The sequence below is a fragment of the Sciurus carolinensis genome, chromosome 7 (genome assembly GCF_902686445.1).
Source record: "Sciurus carolinensis chromosome 7, mSciCar1.2, whole genome shotgun sequence".
NCBI lineage: Eukaryota > Metazoa > Chordata > Mammalia > Rodentia > Sciuridae > Sciurus > Sciurus carolinensis.
This window is the reverse complement of record NC_062219.1, coordinates 144,272,015-144,298,466: the sequence shown is the minus strand read 5'-3', so window position 1 is coordinate 144,298,466 and position 26,452 is coordinate 144,272,015. Positions and strand designations below refer to the sequence as shown.

Here is a 26,452-nt window from a genome sequence, read left to right as displayed (position 1 = left end):
TTTTAATTTTCAGAATACAAATTTTGCACTTCTTAAATTTATTTCTAAGTATTTTATTCTTCTTGATACTGTTATAAATAGACTTGCTTTCCTAATTAAATTTTCAGATTGTTCATTTCCCTGCAAAAAATTTTAAGTAAACAGCATCATACGTTCTATCCATCAATACCAAAGCTAGCGTCTCTAACGGATAAGCTCCTCCCTCCCCACCTTCCCTATAACCACCTCACCACCACTGCACCTGAAACAAGTCACACAGATTCCCTGCTGTCATCTCCTATGTGGTCCAGCTTTGGATTTCTCTGATTATCTCTTAAATGGCTTCTCATGGTTGGCCTTCCAAAGTCAGGATCCAAACAAGCCCACACCTTATACTTGGCAATTACGCTTTTCAGTTTTCCTCCATTTTCTAACAATTGGTCTTGTCTTTTCTCTCCCTTCTTTGTTCTCTTCTTTCCCCCTCGCACCCTTCCTTCTTGTTTCTCTTTCATGCTTGGAAGGTTTAAGTTTTATATTTTTCAGGCAGAGCTGGTCTATAACCTCACACTGGACAATGTCTACTCAGATGATCCTCATTAAATGAATCTCAGCTTCTTCCGATTTCATTTTATAGAAAGAAATTTGAAACAGACAACGGTTCTCTGGAGCAGTAAGGCCACTGGTCCACGCGAGAGCATGATGCTGCTGTTGGCTCTCCAGGCACCTGCTGGGGAGGACTCATCCTTGGCGAAGACTCTGGACAGAACACCAGGTTCCTCCCCACACCTAACATTCAAGCATCAGTGACAGTTGTTACACAGAGCGATGGAGGGGGCCACCACTCATTTCACATTCTGTGGTAGGATGGAGTCAGGACCAGACTCCCCGGCCCCAAGAGGGGCTGGTGGTTCAGGGCCTCTTGCCCACATGCTTCCTGTCCTACAGTCCCAGATGTGGTCTTCTCTTGGGTCCTCCAAGACTTTTCCTTCTTCCCGTCATTTAAAATGTGGATCTGGAAGAGAGACACATGTCTGCAATTAGGGTTGACGCAAGGCTTAGACTTGGGGAAATCTGATGCAGGGTTTTCACATGGTGTGTCTCCCACCTATGTGTTGCTCCCCCATCCCCCACATTGGCAGCACCTCATTCTTACAAAATGTGTGCTCTCTCGATCACCATCTGCTGTGGATTGCTCGTAACCATGTTCTGGGGGAAAGGGGACATTCAAAATATTTCCTTATCCAACGTGCTCAGACATGGCCCATCAGTACAGAAACAGCCTGGGAGATAGAGTAGGGTCTGGGTAGCTCCTGCTGTGGCAGTTGCCAGGGTTCAAGGTGCTGGACTTGGGTGGAGTCCCAGGTGTGGGAGATATTTGGGAATCGCAGGGCAGTCAGTGGCTGTTTGCCAAAAGATAAATATATATTTCATTTTCCAACTTCCAATGAGATTGTCACTGTGTGCAGGTTGAGGCTCCACCCATTTGTTGTGCATGTTTTGTATTATCTTGGACTGAGTCCATTCCAGAGTGTCCACGCTCCTACAGAGTCTTTACTCTTACCCAATACATATGTATAATCTGCCCGTTTCCTAAAGTGCTGGTGTACCGCCTCTCTTCTGAATGCCCGGTCTACTGGAACCAGCTCAGGGTGTGCACTAGAAGGAATAAGGAAAAGGAGATTTGACGGTTGTGTGTGGTTTCTTCATCACTGAAGAGGTTTCCAAAATAGCCCTGAGTCCCTGGATGTCCCTGCTGGGTGCTGCTTCTGGCTGGTGTGAGCCCTGCCCAGCAGGACAGAGACATGCCATTATTGGACTGTCCAATGGCTGAGCAGGACATGAGGGGGGTGAATGCTTAACAAAACTGCGTTCTGCCTCCAGGCGTTGGAATCCAAATTATCTCCTTCATGAGTCCAGTGGTGCCCATTCATCAATATATGATGCCCAACGTGAGCGCCTTGGATAGGCTTTTATGACGGACATGGACATTCTGGGTTAAATACGCAGGAGGCAAATTTGAGGATGAAGGGACAATTTTTTTAAATAATAATTTTTTATTGAGGTAAATTTATATGCAACAACATGTGGTGTAGGTAGTAAGTGTATAATGAATCTTGATAAATATTTAAAAGGGATAAACTTGAAAAGGAGGTTCCACCTGTATCACCTACCCACCTGGTCTTGTATAAGGCCAAGTGGTACCTGACCCCTATCCAGCCCAGGACTTAATAAGAAATGAGTCTTGTAATATATTCAAACCAGGTGTCTATTAGGGCCATTAGCATAAAACAGGCAGACCTCAGAGATGTTGGGGGTTCAACTCCAGATCTCTGCAATTAAGTCAAAGTGGCAATATAGCAGGTCTCACAGAAGCTTGGATTCCCAGTGCATACGGAAGTTATGTTTACGCTACACTATAGGCCATTATGTGATAGCATTATGTCTAAAAAATGCACATATTTAATTTTAAATTCCTTTATTGCTAAAAGAAAATGCTAATGACCATCTGATCTTTTGGGAAGATGGCGCCCGTAGATATGCTCCATGCAGGGTTACCACAGACCTTTAACACAGGACAGGGCAATTGCTTTGGAGGGGTAAAAAAGCCAAGCACAGTGAAACCAGGAATCCTCATATGCCTCCCAAGCAGGCCTGTACCCGATCCGGTTTCATCCTCAGAACAGCCCCAGGAGGTAACAGCCAGCTTCTCAGACTTCCTCCTGTCAAAGACAAAATGGGAATGTATCCTTTGGGATGCAGAGGATTCAGTATCTGGGGACATAACAGAAATTTCTGCTTTTAAAAATGAATGCAAACTTCATTTTTAAAAATTTCATGAATGAAATTTTTGGTTCCAAGTGAACCTGTTTACTTTCATATAAAATGTTTAATTTACAAATATTTGCCCCCAATCCCTCCTCAAATCATCAAGTCAAAGGACAACGCTCCAGAGAAGCCACATAGTCCATGTGTCATTTCTGGCTCACCCACAGCGGGTCACCACATCTTGTGGTTCCTAAGACTGAGCTGGTATTTGGCCAGATGTGTGTCCCCTGGCCCACCCCACTTTCCTGTTTTGTGTTGGCTCCTGAACATGGAAGCAGACGAGGCCAGACGTTTCCCTACCAGGTGCCAACAGAGCCCAGGCCTCCCGGGGGCCCAGCTCTGGGCTTTCTGACACAGCACAGTCCCACCCTGTCAGGATGAGGCACAGGTTGCCCGAGATCATTCAGGACTGGAAGCCAAAAGCCACGCGATGCAGGTTCTGGCCCATTTCTCACCTGTTCTCTGACCGAGAGGCCAGAAGCCTAAAGCTGATGTCCCTCTGAGGACTGGCTTCTGCAGGGTCCCCCGTGGATCTGCTCCTGCCCCCACCCTAGTCCCCGCCTGTTGCTCTGAGCTCCCTGAGGGACAGCTGTGGGCTCTCTTCTCCCTCCGCAAACACTTTCTCCAGCACCTGCCTCCAGGAGGCCCTGCTGGCTCAGGTCTTCCAGAGAGTCACTGTGTGCCTGTGTCACCTCCACTCAGGACCCCTCCCTTCCTCCTGGGGAGACCTGTCCCTCCCCCTGACATGCAACCTCCCCAGGTACACGAGTTTCCTCTTGGCTGCTGTCACAGGGTTAGTGGCTTAAAACAGTACAGATTTATTCTTGAAACACTTCTGGAGATGAGAAGTCTAAACTGAATGTACCGGCTGGGCTACGTTCCTTCCAGAAGCTTCGGCCATTCCCTTACCTTTCCCAGCTTCTAGAAGCTGCCTGCGTGTCTGGGCTCTTGCCCGTCTCGGCTCATTTCTGCCTCTTGCTTCCACAACACATGTGGCGTTACCCATGCTGATCTCTGGCCTCCTCCTTATGGGGAGCATTGTGAGATACTCGGCCTACCTGGGTAATCCGGGATAATCCCCGTTCCTGATCCTTAACTTAAATACATCTGCAAAGTCTCCTTGCCATCCCGTAAGGGGACAGACACAAGCTTGAGGGATTAGAAAGTTGACAGTCCACCTGTCATACCAGAAGGAACAAAGGGGAAATTTCCTTCTGCCCTCTGCAGGTTCGCTGGAACAAAGTGACAGAGATTAATAGGAAAAAGCACTCACATTTGTTATCTGCAGGGGGCTGATTACCGGCAACTGGTTCAACAAGATGCAGAGGCTTGCCTACCCCTTTCCCCCCCAAAAAAGAGAAAAAATTTAAAAGGGATAAACTTGAAAAGGAGAATGGGAAGCCTAGACTGCATTTAGGGGAATGGTAAATGTTTTTTAGGGGAACTCAAGGGTTTGGAGAACATAGGGTGGGACAGTCCCTTGGTCCACAAAATGGACAATGGTTTGTAAATGATTCTCTGTGGACAACAACGGTGTGAGACAACATTCTGCCCAGGTCTTTGTGGTTAATGAAATTTCAGTAAGAAGACCAAATTTGGTGGTGGTCTTTTGGTAGGTCCAGTCTTCAGGTAGATCAAGGGACTTCACAGAAAGCTGCCAGAGAGGGGAGACACCAGGGAAGGTCCCAGGGACCTGGATTCTGAGGCAGGTTCTAAGACCTCTGCCTGTACCAAAGCAGTAGTCTTTGGGGGATCATTTTCTGAGCCCCCGCAGGATTCAGCTTTGTCACCAAGTTCTGGCAAAGGCCACCTGTCCTGCATGTGATGATGCTGTGGGTACAGCTGTCACCCAGCAAGGTGCCTGCTCTGAGAGGTGGGTGCATTTGGAAGTCCATGGGCATCAGACGGAAGTCCAACTCCTGACCCAGCTGTTGGCTCCGTGGTCTGGGGCAGGTTAAACTGGTTACCTCCGAGCCTCCCTTTCCCCATCTATAAAATGGCACTAAGCTGACTCTGAGAAATGAGAAGAAGCATTTAGCACTGTAGCTGGCAAACAGTGGGTGCTCAATAAGTGGCATCTCATGATTATTTGGACGAGATTCGTTCCTCAGCTTTGTTTGCACATTGGATGGAGCCTTTGTGAGTGTCTCTATGGTTATTAAAAATAAACAAAAATATAAAGGCTGTTCCCCAGACTTCCAAATTCTTAAAATCCACCGCTGCAATTCGAGAAAGAGCAGGTGGTCACAACCCTAAGAGGACATTCCTGCAGTCCCTTCTGCCAGCCTGCTACTCACCCCAGGCTCAGATCAGCCCTGGGTGGACAAACCCCAGTTCAACCTGGATTTGCCCTGTGCCTCTGGACCAGGGGTCGTGCAGCCTGAGTAGAGTCTCAGGGGAAGATTATTGGCTTCCCTTGCTCATGGCTGGGAACTAACTCTGCTAGGGGGTGGGAGAGACTTGGCAGTTATGCCCAGGAAGTGTCTTCAGTGGAACGAAGCCCAGGGCCATCATGAAGCCTCCACCCTGGGCTCTTTATCTACGTGGAACGGGGATAACATTTGTGAGTGAGACCTGGCAGTCCTAAGTTATCTGATCATTAGGATGTCACTGTCGCACTTTAACCAAGAGGAAGCTAGAACCCTGAGAGAGTAACTCCCTTATCTGACTTCACGCAGCCAGTAAGGGGCAAGCCTGGCCTCTGTCCAGCTTCTATACTGACCAACTTGTGACCCTGCTGTACCTGAATTTGTGGCTGTTGCGTGAATCTCTAGCGTGCTACAAGAAAGGAGGAACAAGAGTCCCCTATCAGAGGCAGGGCCGTGATGCATGAGTTTTATCAGGCTGTGGTTTACAGGCTCTTTATTGCAGATCCAGTTCCTCTTGGGAGAGGATTGTGCCAAAGTCCAAGGTCATCATGTGGATGGGTGTGCTTAATCCATCTTGACCTTCCCTTCCAAACGTAGGCCCTGTCTTAGACTCTTTCTGTTGCTATAACAAAATACCTGGGTCTGGGAACTATATAAAGAAAACAATTTATTTGGCTAACATACTGGGCTTCATATCCTGGGCAGGACGGCTCGAGATTTCATCATGGACCTCAGAACAGCACACAATTTCAAACTTATCATTTATTTTCTGGAACTTTCTATTGAGTATTTTCAGATTGTGGTAGACCATGGGTAATTGAAGCCATGGAAGGGGAAGCCGTGAATAAAGGGGACTGCTCTACTTCAGTTAAGTTCTAGTGTCACCAGACTCAAGAAATGAGAGAGAGAGGAAGTTTGTTTTGGGGCATCTCATCGGTCCACCCCTGTTGGAAAGCCCTGGCAGAGCTGCCCCAGCATTCAGAAGAGGCTGTGGATATTTTTATTTTGCATCAGAGAGCTCAGAAAATTATACATATCCTGGAGGTCACTCAGCTCACTTCTCCTTTAGATTTCTTTTCCCACCCTCTTTCCTTCAAAATGTGTTGGCCCCTAAGCCCGTGTGTCTGTGGTTGGGGAACAGGAGACTCCCAGAATGTTCTAGAACACAGATTCCCAACCTGTTCACAGCACCTTTATCATCTCAATGATTTTTTTTTTTTTTTTAAGTGTTCTTAGGTCAAAAGAAAGACCCGGCAATTCAGCTTAGTAAGCAATTAGGCGCAAGCAACTTAATAAGTGTTTGTGTCTTAACAACTTTGCAGTACTTGGGGGGAAAACACATAAATTGAGAGCAAAAAGATTTCTATTTCAATGTTAAGTAATAACAATGACTTAAAACGGTACACATGCTCCTGTTAACCACTGAACAGTTTCTGAAACGTGGCATTACTTAGAGCCCCGCCTCCCTCGTTTCTTTCCCACCTTGATTTTTGCCTGGTGTGTCTGTTGTTTCTAATCACAGCAACTGCCAAAAACTCAGAGAATGTTTGGAAACCTGTGTTCTAGAACATTCTGAGCATCCCTTGCCCCCAACCAATTATAAGTTATTTAAAGGGGAGGAATCATCTTATGTCCATCAACACTCAACATAGTACTTGGCTTTTTTGTAGAGACTTAATAGTTGCTGGCAATTTACAATTAAAGATGGATCCTGGCCATGAGATCCACAAAGCCAAGTGAGGAATGTTCCTGAAAGGAACCTAAGTGTCGTCTGAGGTTGCAGCTGAACTTCCTCGAGTGAGTGGTTCCTACAGCACCCAGCAGATGTGGAGTATCGCAATGCTTTTCCCAGAAAGTTGAAATACAGTCAGGGTTACTTAACGACAGGGAATTGCTCTGAGAACTGCATCCGTGGGTGACTTGTGCGAACGTCACCGAGTGTGCCTACACAAACCTAGGTAGCTAGTCTAGGTCAACTGCTCAGTTGATGTGATTGAGACCCCGTGCACCAGCCACGGCGGTGCCCACCTGTGACCCCAGCGATTCAGGAGCCTGAGGCTGAGGATCGCAACTCTGAGACCAACCTCAGCAACAGAGCCAGACCCTGTCTCAAAATAAAATAAATAGGGCTGGGGATGTGGCTCAGTGGTAGAGTGACCCTGTGTTCAACTCCCAGTCCAGAAAAAAGAAAAAGAAAAAAAAAATCCACAATTACAACTCTATCCCTTTATTCCTTCACAGTCATCTTTTACCACTTCTCAAACTGCATTTGAGGCTGCGATGTGTCGCAGTCACCACGAGCGCAGCACACAGAGCTGGTATGATGCGTTTGCACCTGGTCCCACCACTTTCTGGGGTGTCAATTTGGGCCTCGACGGGTGAGGGCCTGGCTTCGGTTCACAGTGTGTGATGCGGGCATGTTAGCAGCCTCTGCAGCTTGTCGGGGGGGATTCAGTGAGATGGTTGGGCGCCCCGCTTGCCTGGTGCTTGGTGGTAGTTAAGTGCTGCAATCAACGTGCAGTGTTTGTTATTTTCCCCCAGGGTGGGCTGTCAGATGTCAATGTGATGTGCAGGACGAGGCTTCATCTATCGGGAGGAATCATCAATGAGAAGAGGGTGGGTGAGGGACACTCACTTCCACTGTGGCGGAGCAGATCGGGCTGGGCCCCCATCCTGGCTCTCTGTATTTGGCACACCTGCAAGGGAATCTCTGGTGCCGAGACATCAGACATCTTCCCACATGCTTGACAAAGTCCTGCGCAAGCCTGAGGAGGCCCAGCCAGACCTGTTCCGGCACAATCCCCTGTAGAGCCCTCTTCCTGGGAATCTCATGGACGTGTGCCCAGACGTACAGGGACAGCCCTGCTGGGACTCAGTTCCCAGGGGCTGAGGCCTTTCTTGTCCTGTAGCCCAGCCTCTTCTGGGGCCTTACAGTATTTTGTGGAAAGAAAGAGTTAAACCTTAATTCCCAGCCCATTTCCTCATCTGTCAGAGGGAGCTGCAGCTACCTGACATCACCACGCAAGCCTTGCGCTTTCCAGCTCTTCAGACTTTGAAGGAGGGTTTGGCCAGTTCAGACTCATTTGTGTCCAGTTTTCTGGGAGTTCCTGCCAACTAGGTTTCTGCCTTTAAAAACAGTTGGTAGCTGGGCACGGTGGTGCACACCTGCAATCCCAGTAGCTCCAGAGGCTGAGGCAGTAGGATTGTAAGCTCAAAGCCAGCCTCAGCAACTTAGCGAAACCTGTCTCAACGTAAAAAATAAAAAGGCTGGGGATGTGGCAAAGTGCCCCTGGGTTCAATCCCAGATATACTTACTTTCTCTCTCTCTCTCTCTCTCTCACACACACACACACCCACACACCAGTCTGTATTGTTTGCAAAAGTAAACACAGTGCTTGGACTCACCCCAGCCAGTGCCTAGGGCTGTGTGACTGGTCTCCATTCCCAGTAAGCAGTTTTTCAGCCTCGAGTGGCTGGGCTTGCCAAAACCCTGTCTCACTCTGTGCAGGCTGTTGTCATCTGGTCCTGAAGTAGAAAATTAAGCACTATCCCTTTAAGAGAAGAGGACACAGGAGGTTTAAAAAAAAATCCGCTGGCCGAGGTTGCAGAGGGAAGCCTGGATCTTGGATCAGGGGTCAGGCTTTGTCAACACCTCCTCTCCAGTCATTCACTTCTTGTCCCCAGTTTGAGATTTAAGGTTCTGAGCACTGTTGGCAGGACATGAGTATTTCCCAAGAAACCCAGGCCCAGGGAGGTTGGTGACACAGACCTATCAAAACAGCAGCTGTAACCGAGTGAGGTTTTGTCCTCTGGCAGGAGAGGTTGTACCCGGCAGCCTCCCGTGTCTAGCTGAACTTTGTTTATGAGGAGCAGCTAATAAGGTGCTTCGTTAAGTGCTCAGGTGGCCTTTGCCCTACAGTGGTCCAGCCTTGCTTCCCTCTGTCCACCCCAGACAGCCAGTAATGCCAGCACCAGTCTCTGCCAGGCTGTGCCTGGCACAGAGTGAACTTGACATTGCCTGAAGTGCTCCTGCCAGTGCCCACCTGGGCGCTGACCCAGCAGAACCCGTGGCTGCGGCTCTGCATTGGGTTCTCATTCACAGGGCATCTAGGCTTCAGCCCACGGGGCCCTGGGAGGCGTGCTCATTTGATTTGCAGTCGTGTTCTGCGGTGACTTTGTCCTGGTGAGAGGCTTTTTCCTTCCAGGGTATCTTCCTATAGGATGCGCTGCTCGTTCCAGACTCGTTGCTGCTTAGGAAGCTGGCGGGCCGGATATCAGCTCCGTGTCACGGACGGCTTTTGCACCAGGGCAGGCCTGGGGCTGCTTAGATGTGGGGTCTGTACCTTCCCCACCCCCTGCTGTCATGCACGCACCTCCTGCCTCTGGTTTGTTTTGAATTCCTGCCACGCCAAGAGCTGACCTGTGCAGTTGTGTTTTGGATCTATTATTGACTCTGGTAGAAGCTTATGGCCATTTTCATGCGTCAGGGTCAGGATGGTGCCTATGGCAATCCATCCTCAAAGTAGCCATTTGAAGCAGGTGTTGTTCTGATTTTTATAGATGTGGAAACTGAGTTTCAATGTCAAATGGCTCAGGTCACAGATGTTGCAAACGCAGGAATCAGGAAATCAGTTCATCCCCCACCCCGGGGCCCCGTTTTCCCCTCCCTGTCTAATAAATTGCTCTGGATCCCGGACTCCTTTATTAATAGGCACTCAGTGATTCCACCAAGCCCAAATCAGTCTTTTCAGACAAGGTCCAGAAAGCTTGGAAACCTGTGCTACTCGAGAAACATTTCAATTGCCAGCAAACTACGGGGTTGATTTGAGCAGAATGGAATTTTTGGAAAGGACATTAGATCCTCACAGACACATCCTGGAGGCTGAGGAAGTGGGCTTTGAAAACTAGAGGAACAAAGAGAGGCTTGGCATCTGGAACCACATCCAGATGGACTAGGGACCCCATCGGCTTGGTTGGAATTGGTCAGATGGTAGAAATTGGTGATACTGGTGCTGGGTGACAGAAGCCACCCCAGCCTAGAAACCAGAGGCTGCTCCCCACAGCCAACCATCTCCATCTTCCTCCCTCCTTGTGTGTCCCGGGTCAGGCAAACCCAGCTGTATGCCCATGCCTTTGCTGCAAAGGCTGCTGGGAAAACAAGCTGCTGGCTCGGTGGGGGGTGGTGGCGGCGGGCAGGGGAGAGAAGCTGTGCCTCCCACCAAGACCCTCGGGTGGGCAGTTTCCCAACCACACACAGCAAGGAGATTCAGAGGCTGGGAAGCTTCCCAGATGGCAGATGTCCACTCCCCAGCTGACACGCCCAGTCCCCAGCGTTCCCAGACACCCATGGCCCAGTAGGTTACGGTCAGTTTCCAGGCACCTGTGCCTTTCCAGCACTCCCCAAGCCTGGTCTCTGACTTGGGGGACGCTGTGGTGGCGACTTGGTGAAGGCACTCTGGGAACTGCATGTTGATAGTCACGGGTGGACCCTGGACGTTTGCCTCAGGCTGTTCGAGGGCTCCCGCTGCTCGGGCTGAAGATGGTGAAGGAACAGGGTTCTCACCTGACATCCTTCTTTCCCCTCTGGCTGAAGGAGGAGGCGCCATTGTCTTTGGTTGGAAGCTGGGAGCATGGGCTGCATTTGGGCAGGTTTTGCCACCCTGAGGTATTTTTATCCCCCAGCCGCCTGTGGTTCCCAGGCCGTCTGGGTGCCTTTCCTCCTGCCACCCCACTTTAGTGGAGGAGAAGTAGGTGCAAAGCCAGTTCTTCTGGCCAAGATGGCAGGTGCCCACTTGCAGAAGGCTGAGCCCTGGGGGGCTTCCTTTGCTGTGCTACGGCAGCCCTGTCACCACAAAGGCTAGTTTCCCCAGCTACCATCCCTCCTAATGATGGTCGTCAGTTGCTCTGGCCTGTGTGCTGCCCCGGATGTGGAGCAACTCGAGAGCTGCTCTCGGGGGACAACCCTCGTGTTCCCCAATGTTCAGTCCCTGGTTCTTTTTGCTTCCCAGCTTCTGCTTCCTGCTCCCCGACGTCCAGCCCCTGGTTCTTCCTGCTCCCCATGCTTCCTGCTCCACGGCCATCCACAGTCACTTCTCAACAAGTCTGGGGCTTAGGGTTTCTTTTATTAATTCTGCCGAGAGCGCCAAGCTCCGTCACTTAATCCTGCTCGGATCCTTTGCAGGGAGACGTTCTCCAGCTGGGGCACAAAGGACTGGGGATCATAGCACAGACTGTGCAGCCAGGGCCTCCCACACACAGCTGACCTTGGGCAACCACAGTCTCTAAGCCTCCGTTTCCCCATTCTGTATAATTGGGGTTAATGGTGCCCGTGTGGTGTGTATATGAGCCCATGGGAACCCCTGACACCTAGTGGGTATGTCACAGTGTCATCCCCTCCCCCCACACCCTGCACCTGTTCCTACGGCTTGTAGAGAGCCTGGTGTTGGGGACACAATCTCCTAGGTAACAAGACTGCTAAAAGAATCTTTAAACTCCAGAGCACCTCACCGAGACTTTCTTTTGGATGGAGTAAAAGCTACTGAAAGATCCAGAAACAGAGGGAGGTTTGAAAACAATTGGACACATGTTTGAGGTGCCCTGTGTGTTCGCCCGATTCTGGAGACTTCCTCTGGGGGAGTTTCTAGAGCTCGTAACAGGTAATACGAATGAGCAGGCTGGGCCAGAGTCACTGGTTGGCACATGACCTTCACCTTCTGGTGTAACCCCTGTGACTAGTTCTCTGGCCTCAAAAAGGAGGCCATCTGGGTGGGCCGGATTGACTCACAGGAGGGCATGAAAGGCAGGAAGTTCTCTGTAGCTAGTGGCTCAAGGGACGTCAGAGAAATGCCAAGTGGGAGAAGGATTCGATGTCCACATTCTCTTGCTGACTGGAAGATGCAGGGCACAGGGCAGAAATGTGGTCGCCAGCCACAGCTGGACTGTTGGTGAAGGAAACAGACCCGAGTCCCACAACCCCAAGAAACCCAATTTGGCCAACACCCTGAATGAGCATGGAAGCAGGTTCTTTGCCAGAATGGTTTTCTGAAACTCTAATCAGGGACCCACCTGGACTTCTGACCTAGTGAGCTGACAGATAGCAAATGGGTGTTGCGTGTGCTGTTTGTTGTGGTAGTTGAATATGGCGGCACTAGAGAACTGCTGCAGCCACGCGCCAGGGACAGAAGATGCATCTGCCATCTAACTAAAGAAACACGACTCGGCGCGGCCGGTTGTTGCCATGCTAGTTTTCTTCTCTGGTGAAGAAACCCAACATTTCTCTTTTAACTATGATCCAGTCCTGTAATCTCATCCAACGGTGTCATTTGTTTTGAGTAGCTCACTTTCTTGGTGGCTCTGGCTCTGCATTCCGCTGTTGTACCCTCCTCTCCAGAGGTGGCTACTTTCTGTGGGGAAAGGGTGGCTTAGGTGGCGCTGGCTCTGTTCCTTGGATCCAGCTTGTGCCCTTCAGCCTGTCCAGGTGTGGAATGGTGGTACGGGCTCAAGAGTGTCTGCTCCAGCTGTTCCCCAGGATACTGACCACTGAAGTCCAGTGGGTGTTATTTGGTTATTCGAGACCAAAACAGTAGGACTCAGCTTTTGGAGTTAGTCCTCTGTCCCCAAGTTGCTGAACCCTGTCATCAATGCATCCAACCCCAGGCCTCTGTCCTCCCGTGGGCCCTCCTACCATCTCAGTGCCCCTCCACTCTGGTGGGTGTGTGTCACCTACAGACAGGGAAGGATGTCCAGGCCCGCCCACCTGGGGAGCTGGCCAGCAGCCGGCAGGGGCTCTGCCTCCTGCACATCTACCTGCTGATGCTTCCCTCCATCTCCCCTGGGCTGCTCCTCTCCCTCCTGGGAATGCTCAGCCAGAAGCAGCTGGCTGGTGATGTCCCAACATCTTCTCTTCGCTCTCACCCCTGGCACCACCTAGAACCTGCAGTGATGGAGATGTGAGGGATCCCGGCACTGTCCCTCCGACGGATGTGAGAGGCTCAGTGGCGAGGTGACACTAACGCAGAGGAGGCAGCTTGAGGACGTTCAAGAACTGATATGGGTTCTTGTGCAAAAAGAGGGCGTGGCCCCAGGCTTGCATGGAGGGGTGGGTGGGAGAGGGCGGCCCTCGGGGCAGGTTCAAGGTAGAAAAGCACTCGGGCATCCAACTCAGTGCAGCCTCAAGCCTGTACTCAGCGGGCTGCTTCCTTTCACTGGTGGTGACCCTCTTTTAGAGCCCATTGATGACACTGGGGCCTTGATAAAGGAGCTGAATGTGGGTCACCCTGACCCATTTCCATCTCAAGTTCAAAATTAGGATGGAAACTTAAGTTGCTCTGGTACTTCAGCTGTCCCCAGCTGCGCATTAGTCCCCCACCCTGTGTGCCCTGGTTTCTGCTGCTCTCGGCAGTCAGTCACTCAGCTCCATCCCGAGCCCTCCTATGCCGTGAGCCACAGATGCTGCGCCTGTTGCACGGGCATGTGAAGCTGGCAGGATGGCCCGTGTCTCCAGCTGCCTTGGGTACGTAGACAGACCTCGCCAGCCTTAAGACAGGCTAGTCAGTTGTCACGGGTGCAGAAGACAAGACCCGTCTGGCTCTGGAGCCAGATGACCCAGGTTCAGCCCCAGCTCCACTGAGTGGAGGATCTGGACCAGATGCCCACCTCCTCAGGCTCAGTTCCCACCTCCGGAGGGCGGGCACAGGAATTGTGCCATCTCACGGGGTTGTAGACTGAAAAATGCAAACGTATGTGAGACACTCGGCCCCCCTTGCACAAAGCGCTCACTAAGCGGTGGCTATTGTGTGTCATTATTACTCTGAGCAGATCAGACTAATCGTTTGAGCTGGGACGTTGTATTTGTCAGGAACTCTCGTGGGGATTAAAGCTCAGGGATTTCATCTCCGCGTGGGGCTCTTCTCCAGTTTACACGGAGGAGGGGCTGGGCAGCGTGGGAGTAGATGAGTCATCTCTGCTGACGACACGGCCACGCTCCTGTACTTTGTAAGTGGAAAAAAAGATGTGGTGTGTGTGCATCTGTTGGAGCAAGGAAAGGGGACAGAGTTGGACTAATTGACGGTGCTGTGGTGAGCAAGCAAAGCTCACCGAAGGTCCCAGGTCTGGGGTACAGGATGGAGTGATCACCATGACTTGGCTGTTCCTATTCAGGGCTTGGTTCTGCTAAAACCAGAGTCTGGTCTTTGACCTGCCTTCCTACTCCTCACTCTGAACTCCAGTTCTGCTTAATCTTTTTTTGAATCAGATGCTCAAGAATCCAATGGCCCTTTCCTCAGAAAATTGCACATCAGGACAAACACAATCTTTGTCAACAGTCCTGTTGTAGGGATTCCTCAGACCCCAGATTAAGCTCCCCTGTTTTGACCACTTTCTAAACAGAACAATATCTGAAGGATGTCTTGAACATCTTATAAACAGGCAAACTCCTACACGTGCTTCAGAACCCTGCGGAAATGTCACCTCTCCTGCAAAGCAGCTTTCCCTGCCCAAATCAGCTGGGCAGCCCTGCTTCCTGCTCTTTCTCATTGTTCTTCCTGTCTTAGATCTGCATCTGTATTTGCTCACTTCCTGGTTGGTCTTCTCTACTAGGTTGTGACTCTTGATCAGCCTTCATCTTCATTTGCTGGTCCCAGTGCCCAGGAATGCTAAGGAGCGGGTATCATGGAGCTAGACTTCCCTGCTTCAAATGCAGAGCAGGAGTGCTCTCTGCAAATGGGAGGAAATATTAGGAAGCCCTAATTTGGGGGACTTCCTTGGAGGGTTCAGCTAGTCTGCTGGGACTGTTGCAAGCTGGCCTCTAGGGCCAGCATCCGTGTTGGCTTCCAGAAGATAAGGGCTGTCAACACAAGTGGAATAATCAGGAGGAACTGGTGGGAAAGTAGCACTGGCTTCAAAGATTTCCAGCGTGATTAGATAAGGGAGTGTGTAATGGGAAATGCGCTGGCAGGGAGACATGCTTTGAAGCTCCAGGCTGATTAGGGTGGGGAACGGCTCGTCTCTGGGTTGCAGTAGCCTACCTGATCAGCAAAGGACACCTGCTCTGTGGGAGAGCAGACAACCTGGGTCTTTGCCTAGAGGTATCAAAGGGAAACCCCTGGCCCAGGCTCCCAGGGGCAACGTTTGCATCAGGAGACACAGAGAGGCGAGCCAGGACGGGGCTCTGACCGGCAGAGCCTGAGCTCAGAGGGTGAAGGAGCGGCTGCTTGCAGTGGCTTCTGGTGCCCTCCCTCTAGCCACGGGTACTTCAGCTCAGTTACAGAAAGCAGGCTGAGCAGCCTGGAGGAAGCCACGTTCCCCTTTCCCCTGGGAAGGCAGTGAAGCTGCTTCTGAAATCACTGAATTTAAAAGCTTCTGACAGAGCGCAGGCACCCTGCCTTGCTGGGAGCACGTGGGCCTTCGGAAGGTTCCCGTCCATCTCACATGTTCCGGCCTCAGCTCCGCGCGCAGATGGGAAGTCATCCATCTCTCTGTTTGATGGCACATGGCTCTCACTTTATTTGCAGACGAAGGGGTCTTGTCTTGGAAAATAAGGTTGGTTCAAATCCAAGGCTCCCCCAAAGACCTGGCTTATGCCCTCTGCCCTCAGGCAACGGGGTGATGGTCTCCGCAGAGGAGGGCTATGCAGATGTCTCCGCCTCCCACCCAAACCACACTGCACCACAGGGACAAATGGAATTGCATTTTGGGCACAGGGACAGGCCCCTAAGCGGAGCAAGCTGAGCTCAGAGTGGTGAGATCTGGTTGGAAGCAGCCGGGTGACTGACACTTGTCACCAGCGTGCCCAGAAAGCTCACCTATTCTCCTGATATCACTTTGATACCAGTGGGCTTAGCTACAACCGCCTGTGCTCTGAAGTGTCCCGGGCGTGGCAAAGCACAGAACACGTTCTCCAGGCTCTTCTCGTTGCCCCAGCGCTGACGGTATTCGGAGTGAAACGGACTCCACCTGTTTCAGGAGATTTTGCTGAATTCTACCCGCATGGCTTTCTGTAAGAGCCTCTGAAGCCCCGAAGGTCTTGATCTTTTGTCTTGACAGGACGGCACCGCATTTTGCCACAAGAGGACTTAAACGGAAACCTAAAGCTCGCGTTTCTGGTGTGGTTCCTCGCAGGCGAGTGAGGGCAGGGCGGCGGGATGGCCTTCCTGTCCCTTTGCTAAAGTTGTTCACTGGGAGTGAGGAAGCATACTGCCCTTGGTTGGGCCAGGTGAGACCTGGGCCGCCTTTTCCCCCTCATAAAGAGGTTCTGAGCCATTAGAGCCTGAAAACTGGCAACAGAGCCTGAAGCGAACGAAGTTCAGGTCCATGAACTGGACTAACAGGGCTCAGGACTGTGAGAACTGGACCTCCCAGTCCACCAGAGACTCTGGAGGGTCTTCTTGCTGTCATTGTGAGCACCATTCTTCAAAGGTACCATCTCATCAGCAAAAAAAAAAAAAGACTAGTAATATTTTTTATCCTAACATTAGAAATTATGTTGGTGCTGGGGGCACAGCTCAGCGGTGGAGTGCCTGCCAGCTTGCATAAGGACCTGGGTGGGTCCATCCCCAGCTCCAAAAATAAGAGAAAGAGAAATCAGTCTTAATCCTGTGATCAGCATTCATCACTACAAGCATTTTGAGGTATTCCTTTTCCCGTGGTTTCTTCTTCTTTTTCTGTCTCTTTAAGGAGAGTTGAGATCATCGTAGTTTATGAATAGAACCTTTCCATGGACCATGACATCACAGTCATCTTGCTTGCCACTGGACAGTATTCCTAGGCATCATATTCTGTGACTGCACAATAGTCTATTATGTGGCTGGTCTCCAGTGGTCTTACCCATTCCTGTATTGCTGAGCAGTTGCATTGTTCCAAGATTGTCACTTAAGTGACAGCATCTTCGGGCACAAAGCTTAGGTGGAGTCCTAGACATTTCTTCCAATTGTTGAGACTTCTGTATGTGAAGGTGTTGCCAAGACCCATCTAAAAAGATGGCAGGCAGAGAGGTGGGATCAAGTGACAACATTTGCTGTGTCTCTGCCACATGCAGGACACGCTGCTAGGACTGTGGACATAGGAAAGACTTAAGGAATGACAAACCTGGTCTTCATCCTCGAGGAACTTACTGGGTAGTTTGAAACCACAACAAACACATAGAGTCCAAAGAGAGAGATGTCTGTATTCATGGGAATCCATTCACAAATTTCAGGACGAAGCAGAATTTTGTATGTTCCTCTTGAATTTTCTGGAACTTTCAGCAGAATCTTTTCATCTACACAGTGACCAAGAATTCACTGATACCCATTCAATGATTATTTGGGGTGGGTGTGAAGAGGAAGGTGAATTATTTTTCTCTACTTGTTCTTTTCTCCTTTTATTATTTTATAGTTTTTACAATAGAAAAAAAAAAAAAACAAAAAACTCCTTTAAGTGTCATTTATGTGACCGGTGAACTAAGGAGATGGCAGTCAGGTGTCCTGGTCTGGGTGTAGCAGAGGGCTAGAGTCTACACCCAACAGATGTGAGGCAGGTATTGGCAGTATCTTCACCTGCCCCTTCAGTGACCTACCAACCTGTTTACATAGAACTCTGTTCCTGGAAACATGAACTTGATGCCTACATGATCATATTTGCTGGAACATTCTGTCATGTCAGGACACAGCACTTCCAGTGATACAAACCAGTGCTGTCTCCTGCCTCTGCCGGTGCCTCAGCCTGCACCTGGTTGCTAGAAGTTAAAGGAGTACTTGCTCGTTCTCCAGGCTCAGACTGCCATGCAGGGCCAGAACTAGGTGTGCATGTGGAAGTTGATGACTATCGTTTGTATGTCTTTTCTCCAATTTGCACAGCTCACTTCTGCTGTTCAGCTGATTCTTCCTTGGAGAAAAAGGGAGTGCCAAGTGCCAGTCTGCACCCTTGTCATGGCGCCTCCCACTGGCCAGACATCCATAACTGCTGGACCCCAGCAGAACCCCATCTCAGCTCGACTTGTTTCAAGAGTTTACCAATTTTGTCAATCATTAGGACAAGTGGGACTGGGGGATGTGTCTCATTACCCCACTTTCCTTAGGGTCTCTCCCTCAACTGCGGCCAAAGGGCCCAGGTCTCCACACCACAGAGAACTGCCCCAGGCAGGCAACACACCTTGACCCAGTCCCCCCTCCCCCCAAGTCCTTTGACCTGGCATCCATCTTATCTGGCTTACTAACACACCTGTGCAATTTTATGTTTCTGTTGTTGTTCCAGTTGGCTGTTTCCCAGGTCTAGCAGCGTTGTTTTTCTTCTTCCCTGACTCCGTTTCTGCAGAATAAATCCCTTGCTCATTCCCTGTCACTCTCCTTTCCTTTGATCCTTTGTTGTCTCCAGACCCAGAACCACTTAGTCTCCTAAAGGGCTCAGAGAGGCATCTTGCAGCTTCATGTAATTTATAACCCATTACAGACATCCCACAAGACTAATTCTTATTTGGCCAGCGCACCAATGGCCAAAAGCAACAAGCACCACCCTGAGGCAGATGAGGATGGGGAGGAACCAGGCACTGCCCACCCCTCAGATGTAATGAATATCCGCTCTTTATGGGAAGGGAGAAACATTAAACAAACACATCCATGACCAGGCCAGCCTTAATCCAGAATGTAAAAATAAACAAGATAACATTCCAGATACCATCCTGGGGGCCGTGGGAGAGGAATGGAAGAGAACACCCAAAGCTTAGACCTTCAAAGGGTGTCAATCATTCCCTGGGCTAGGATTTACTTATGTCCTGTTTCTATCCAGATACTATAATATGTAGAAATTTTAAAATAATACATCTTTAGTAAAAATTATATTGTACACATAAAACATTTCATGGACTGGGGAATATAGCTCAGTTGGTAGAGTGCTTGCCTTGCAAATACAAGGCCTGGATTCAATCCCCAGCACTGCAAAAACAAAAAAACAAAAACCAAACAAACAAAAATACCATTTCATATAGTTTTAGCAAAATATTTTGTAAAGATACTTTAATAAAACCATAATTTATATGTAAATATTAAAATATAAATGAAATATATTTTATACATATAAAATGTATATAGATTTATATAAGTATTAGAACATTTTATGCCAGATGTTTAAAAATATTTCTAAAAATACAGGTTATATAAGTATATTAAAGTAAAACTTACTATTTAAATCGATATCATGACTTCATATTAAAATTAAGTACTTATTTAAAATAGTATTGAAACCCTGTCTCAAAAATGAAAGGGGCTGGGGATGTGGCTTAGTGGTATAGCGCCCCTGGGTTCAATCCCTAGTACCCCCCCAAATTAATACTGAAAAATGTAGGATGTATTTTTTATATAAATGAAAGGCGTTAGATTTTTTTGCAGACTGGCCTGGGGCGCTGCGCTCAGGGGCGGTTCCGCTCTCCGGCCACAGCGCCCCCTACCGCTCACGCCGCGACGAGCGCTGACCTGCTCTTCTTGCTCCCGCCCGCAGGCATCGGCAAGAACGTCATCTGCGACCGCACGGCCACGCCGCTGGACGCCTTCCGCATGATGTCAGCCGCACACTACTACCCCAAGCTCATGAGCATCATGGGCAACGTGCTGCGCTTCCTGCCGGCCTTTGTGCGGATGAAGCAGCTGATCGAGGAGGGCTACGTGGGCGAGCTGTTGGTGTGCGAGGTGCAGGTCCACAGCGGCAGCCTGCTGGGCAAGAAGTACAACTGGAGCTGCGACGACCTGATGGGCGGCGGCGGCCTGCACTCGGTGGGCACCTACATCATTGACCTGCTCACCTTCCTCACGGGCCAGAAAGCCGTCAAGGTCCACGGGCTGCTCAAGACCTTCGTCAAGCAGACGGACCACATCAAGGGCATCCGCCAGATCACCAGTGACGACTTCTGCACCTTCCAGATGGTGCTGGAGGGCGGGGTGTGCTGCACCGTCACCCTCAACTTCAACGTGCCCGGCGAGTTCAAGCAGGACGTGACGGTGGTGGGCTCGGCCGGGCGCCTGCTGGCCGTGGGCACCGACTTGTACGGGCAGCGCAACAGCGCCCCAGAGCAGGAGCTGCTGGTGCAGGACGCCACGCCCGTGAGCAACTCGCTGCTGCCCGAGAAGGCCTTCAGCGACATCCCCTCGCCATACCTGCGCGGCACCATGAAGATGATGCAGGCCGTGCGCCAGGCCTTCCAGGACCAGGACGACCGGCGCACGTGGGACGGACGGCCCCTCACCATGGCCGCCACCTTCGACGACTGCCTGTATGCGCTCTGTGTGGTGGACACCATCAAGAGGTCCAGCCAGACCGGCGAGTGGCAGAACATTGCCATCATGACCGAGGAGCCGGAGCTGAGTCCCGCCTACCTGATCAGCGAGGCCATGCGCCGAAGCAGGATGTCCCTCTACTGTTAGCGGAGACTGAGGACCTGTGGGACTTGACCTTCTGTGTGGGGGCAGAGAAGGGGAAACGCAGAGGGGTGCGGGTGGTCATGGAGATCGTGGGAGCTGGGGAGAGCACGAGTAGATGCATCTGAGAAGGTGAGCCCCAGCCCAGGTAAGGGCCCCCAGTCAAGAGCGTTGGTGGGCTGAGCTCAGAGCTAGGGGCCACTGGGAAGGGCCTGCCACCCCTCACAGGTTTTCTCTGGGTTTTGCATGAGAGGGAGGAGGCTTGGCTGCCTCGGCTGCCCTTGACTGTGAGAAGCAAGGAGGGGATGTCCCTCCCTACCTCATCCACCCACACACCTTGGCCTCCTTTGCAAGACAAATGGAGGCAAGGCCATGGGAACCAGGCGCCCGGACCCCTGCCACAGGCAGGAGGTGGCACATCATCTCCTGTCCTCACAAGCCCATCAGTCTAGAGAGTTGGAAATGAGTTAGCTAGTGAGAACGTTCAGATTCCAAGAGGCTGCTTTGTATTCCACTTGAAGTGTCTGAAGGGAAAAGTACTTAGAAAGGGCTTAGTTTCCTTGACTGACCTTCCTCATGGAAGGGCTTGTCTAGTTCCTTACCCTTCTCCTGGTGGGGTAAGGGAGCCTCCTCCCTTGGCTGAGGTTGGAAAAAAGATCAGGACTGGCCGCAGAGAGCGGGGTTCCCTTAAGCTGGAAGGGGTAAGCGAGGGTACACATTGCGTGGGAGCAGGGGAGGCAGAGAGGAAACCATCCCTCTGAGCTTGTCAACAGTGGCTCCGAGAGGCCACCTTGTGCCCTTTCCAGTAAGGGCAGAGCGAGTGTGAGAGCCATTCATCTCTGGAGTGGCCTGGTGGTCTGCCACCTGGCTCTCCAGGCAGCACAGCCAACACCACACCAAGAGCGGGTTTGACTGAGTTCTCCAGAGCTGGGTCAGCCACGTGCCCCAGTGTTGCAGCATGAGTCCCCAAACAGGGCAAATGAGTGTAGCTGGGAGTTGCTTTGGGCTCTGGGAAAGCCAGCTTGGTGGATGTAAAAGGGAAGCCTTCAGTTCCACGCAGAATCCTATTTCCTTAAGAAGGGGAGACAGGCTTTTCCCCTTAGCTTTGGCCTTAGCTTCCAGAATTCTGACACCTGAAAACTTTTGAATACCTATTAAACAACGATAATAAGGAACATGATTTTCAGTATTTCTAAAACGGGGGTTTGGAGCCCTCAGTGGGATGTACGTGGGGTGGAGAAGGCTGACATTTGAAAAAACATCTTCTGCTTGCCCCTGGCTCTCTTGTATTTTCACCCACTCTACTGAGCTTTCATAGCGACAGCCAACTGCAAGCTCCGAGTGGGCAGTGCCAAAAGGGAACATCCAGTGGCATGGCACGCACACGTTTATAAACGCTTACCATCATCAAACATCACCAAAATCAGCCTAAAAAACTCAGGTCTGATCTTGAAAGAGAGACCGAGTCAAGTACATTTTGAAACGTGGAATTGTTATCTTTGCTAACCCTTCGCACCGCCCCCCACTGGCCCCGTAATACATTCGTGAGGCTGGGTGTGGGGACTAGTCTGCATGGCTTTGGTTCACAGACTGACTGGAGTCGAACAGGTGTCTTTGGTGTACAATCGAGGAGAGGACTTCCTTTCCCATAAGTGGCAGTAGAACTCGGAGGGACTATGAAGGCCCTAGAGCCCACCCCCAGCCTCTCAAAGGGCAACATCTGAAAAGGAACAGAGGTGTCCTCCTCTCTGGGCTCAATGCACTTCAAAGCTCCCGGGCTGCTCCTACTCACAGGAATAGTCCTGGATGTGTCCAAGCACCCGGGGACCTTGTTCACCTTCCAGGTCTCGCTCTCCTGGGAAGAATCGCCCCGCTCCCCAGGGCCCTCCTGCCACATGCTGGGGTTAGTTAGTGGAAGCTGTCTGTGACATGGTCACGCTCCCTGAGGGGCTGACACACTTCAGAAGGGCAGACGTGGTGGATTGCAGGCGCAGGTTGGAGCGAAAGGCCCCATTTGTGGATTGTTTGGATTTCTGTTCTAAACTGCCCTCTGGAGAAGTAGTTTTTGTGGAAACAGTAGAAAGAATTTTTTTTTTCTTCCTAGCTTGCCTGAAAGACTGTGATTAAGGATGAAGGGAAATAAAACTAGATGACTCTACAGGTTTCATTTTTTGACATCATTTATAGTCTTAAGTAGATAGTCTTGGTGTTTCAATTTTGTGTTTCTGTGCTTAACCATAATACTTGAGAGATTCCCCTACCCCTGCAAAGGCCTCAGAGCTCTGTGATAAAAAAACAAAACAAAAATTTGCATTTGAGGCCAGGGGATAGAGAAGGAATATATATTCTTTAAAGAAGCATGAAAAATATTTTTAGTAAGTGTACTCAGACTTTTTCTACTGATATGCATGTAGTAGGTAGATACAGAAATGAGAGGAAGAAAAGACCTAGGTAGTCCATTTTTTAGTACAAAAAAAAAAATGACAGCAAATGAATTTAAAATACTTTGGTGTTCTGTTATACTGGAGGCAGCCCCTTAAGGTCCTCACGTTCAGTTTCCCTTTGCCTCTCTGGTACCCTGCATTGTGTGGATGCCACTGATCACCTCTACAAAAGTCCTAAATTCCAAGTTCTCAGAGAGGAGGTAGGCAGGCCCAGGTGTTAAGGGAATGCCCAGGGCTGGTTTGGAAACTCTGGAGTCTGTGACCACTGTTTCTCTAGGCCTTCTCCCCTTGCTGGGAAGATTGCATCCTGGGACCCCTCGGATCTAGCTTAGCCTACCTGGCAGCGAATACCACTGTGTGCAGAGCATCTCATTCGGTCCATAAGACCAGTCCTATGGGGTGTTATCACCCCTGTTGACACACTAGAAAGTGACTTGTCCAAAATCACCCAGCCAGTAAGCAGAAGGGGGCTCACTTGAATCCAAAACCTTTCTTCCCCAAACCACAATTCTGTTCTGCTGTTCAGGACGTGGAAAGGGTCTGCCCTCACCTTGGGCTGAGTGGGCTAAACCTGGAGCTCTGCTCCACCGCTGCCCCGTCCTCCTGTCCAGCAGGATGCAACATTTGGTGTGTTGCCAGAAGGTTCATTATCAGAGCTGCAAATAGAAGTAGTCAATTTTTCTTCCCCTCCCCAAATGGAAATAGCACTCAGCTTCTTTTAAAAGGAACTTCCTAGTTTGATCTTTGGTTGTAGGTGACACGGAAAAACCTCAGAGTTGGCGATCTTCAAAACCTTGTTGACTTCAGAGATGGCCTTAGATTTTGCTCTGGGGGTGGGGGGCTGAGTATAACATAGGAAAATAGCTTTTCTCAGGGAGTGGGGCTTTCAAGGTGATTTTTTGTGACTGGGATTTGAGCTGAGCATTTGTTCCTTTGTGTTCTTTTACTCTGTACATCTCATAGTTGCAGCTACTGGATTTTGACTGGTGATTACAAATGGGGCTTCTGATCTGATTTCTCTTCTTTTCACGGGCATAGGAGGAAATCAGCTTTGCTAACAATATCCTGGGGACAAAGTAAATCCAATCCATGTGACGGAACTTCAATATCTAATGCATTTCATCCCCTCATTTTGTATGCAGAGAGAATGAAGGATGGCTAACGTCACCCCAATTCTTTAGTAGTAGGGCTGGACAAGAAGCCCAGTTTCCTGATGAGTCCCACCTTGCTTCACACAGCACCCTCAGAGATAGAATGGGGAAGGGTGCAGGGAGGTGAAGTGACGTGTCTGAGCTTCCCTCTTTGGTAGAGAGGTTGGGCCTCCCTTGGACTGTAGTCCCTGAGCTCTTACAGGTGAATTCACTTTTCACAAACTCAGTTATGTCTCAAATATACTCAGAAAACTAGCTTTTAAAATCTTTCCATTGTGACTATAATGTGAATAATCTCTAATTTGTATTTTATTTGGTAAGGATGGGGACGTTAATTCGGATTTTTCACCTTTGGGATTTCCTGAGGCCCACCCCAACTAGCTTAGAAGTCCTTTTCCACCCTCTACCTGTAAAACCCAGGGAAGAAGTCATGACACTGGGTAGCTTGTGGGGTGATAGGAGATCAACTATCAGAACCCCATATTTTAATTCCATTATGGGGAGAGGGAGGAGAGTGATGAAAGATGTCATATAGGTATAAATCGTGAGCCCAGAGACTCCACCAGTAGGGATAGTCCGGATGGACTGGAACTTCCAGGACATCTCTCCAGAGGAATTGAGACCCCCCGTGCTTCTCTAAATAAATTGATGGGTTTGGTGTTCCCACTGGAGTCTGGCCGTAAAGTCAGTGCCAGAGCTGAGTGACCACATGAGTCAGGAGTGGAAGGCAGTAGCCTGACATTTTTCTCCCCTGAGTCACGCACGGAGCCTATCTGCTGGAGCCCTTCAGAGGGTGGCCGAAGAGGCTGGCTCTCCTTCAGCCACCTCAAGGATTGCATTATTGAATACTCTGCTTTCTGCTACATGCCTCTGTTTCCACCAGCAGTGAACAGAACAACAAAAAGAACCTGCTGAACACTCGGCCTGATGATTAGCACAGCCATCCGAGCTCACCTGGGCAGGTGTTGGCAGGAAGTTCACAAGAGCCATGGAGTCTTGTTGTCTCTGTCTCCCCCCTTCTCTGTCCAGCTCTCTGTTGTCCTCTGCAGCCACCTCAAGGGCTAAGTCATTGAATGAGCCCCTTGGTTCCTCCTTATAAACGCAGTGATTTATTTGTGATGCTGAGTCTAATCCCAGGTTAAGAAACAAAAGCTTGTGACCTGACCTGCTCCTTAGTCTGCCCTGTGCCTTGTCCAGGGGAGGGAGAAGTTTCTAGCAATTATGACTTTGTTTGCTGCCTGGTGCTTTTATTGTACTTCATTTGTTCTGTGTGTATGCATTTTTTTTTTTAAACAAAATTTGCATTGGGTTTGGTCGTCATCGTCAAGTATGTATTTATTGTGTTTTACAAACATGAGTATATATGTATGTATATGTATAAAAGCAAACTTATATATATAAAGTCAAGGCATGTATACTAGATATTTTAAAGAGTTATTTATCAAGGGGAAAAGATGTGTGTTATAAAGTAAACAGAGTCTATATTTTATATATAATGTAGATAGCAAAAATAGCTTATAAATTATAGAAGGTTTTGGGTTTTCTTTTTTATTATTAAAGAAAAAAAACAGACAATGAATGCAACTGTTCCTAGTGTTTTAAAAGTCAAATTACTGTGGGAGTTGGAGGCAGCCTTCCCTGCTGGGCCTCCAGCAGTCTTGTGTCTGCCGTTACCCTCCACCTCCCAGCGGATCCCCGTCGTGACTTACGTGATGTGGGGCCAGGGGTTCATAGCACTCTGCCTGCTAGCCTGTGGCTCCCAGCGCGGCTCTTGGCTGTTCTCCACAATTTGCATTGGTGGGATAAAGAATGAAAGTGTCAAATAAAGATCTAAAAGAAGAGGCAATTCCAGTTCTTTCTTATTTTCTAGGCTCAGGTGCTCATGATTTAGGTCCCTGCAGGACTTGGGGGATCTGAAGCATGAATGGGTGCATCGGGGGTGTGTGTGCTGGAGGTGGCTGTCATGTGTCAGCACCCAGGAAGCCGAGCAATGGGAGCCAACTGACCTTCCACTTTGGATCAGGAGTCACTGAATGGGAGAATGGGAGGCATTTGACAGCCAGCTGCTTCGAACCCTCATTTTAGAAATGTGGAAATGGAGAGGAGGTAAGCTCCCTAGAACCTCTTGGTGTGTATGTGAACATGCATGTGCCAAAGGCTAGACCAGACAGGAGTAAATTTTAAAAATGCTTATTTTAATATTGCACCTTAAGTTCACACATCCAAGCTCTGAAAGACACTGCTAACAGGTTCACCTGACTATTTCAAAGAGCATCTTTGCTTACTTTTACATCAGGGTT

At 49.7% G+C, this 26,452-nt stretch overlaps 1 protein-coding gene across 1 annotated transcript in view; it reads left to right on the top strand.

Moving 5' to 3' along the window:
• Positions 1 to 25,785, top strand: part of Gfod1 (glucose-fructose oxidoreductase domain containing 1) — a 101,283-nt gene extending 75,498 nt beyond the window's left edge. The window contains exon 2 of the mRNA XM_047557211.1: positions 19,644 to 25,785. Within this exon, the coding sequence (XP_047413167.1) occupies positions 19,644 to 20,563 (920 nt within the window). The 3' untranslated portion in view covers positions 20,564 to 25,785. The remainder of the gene's footprint in view (positions 1 to 19,643) is intronic.
• The last annotated feature ends 667 nt before the right edge of the window (positions 25,786 to 26,452 follow it).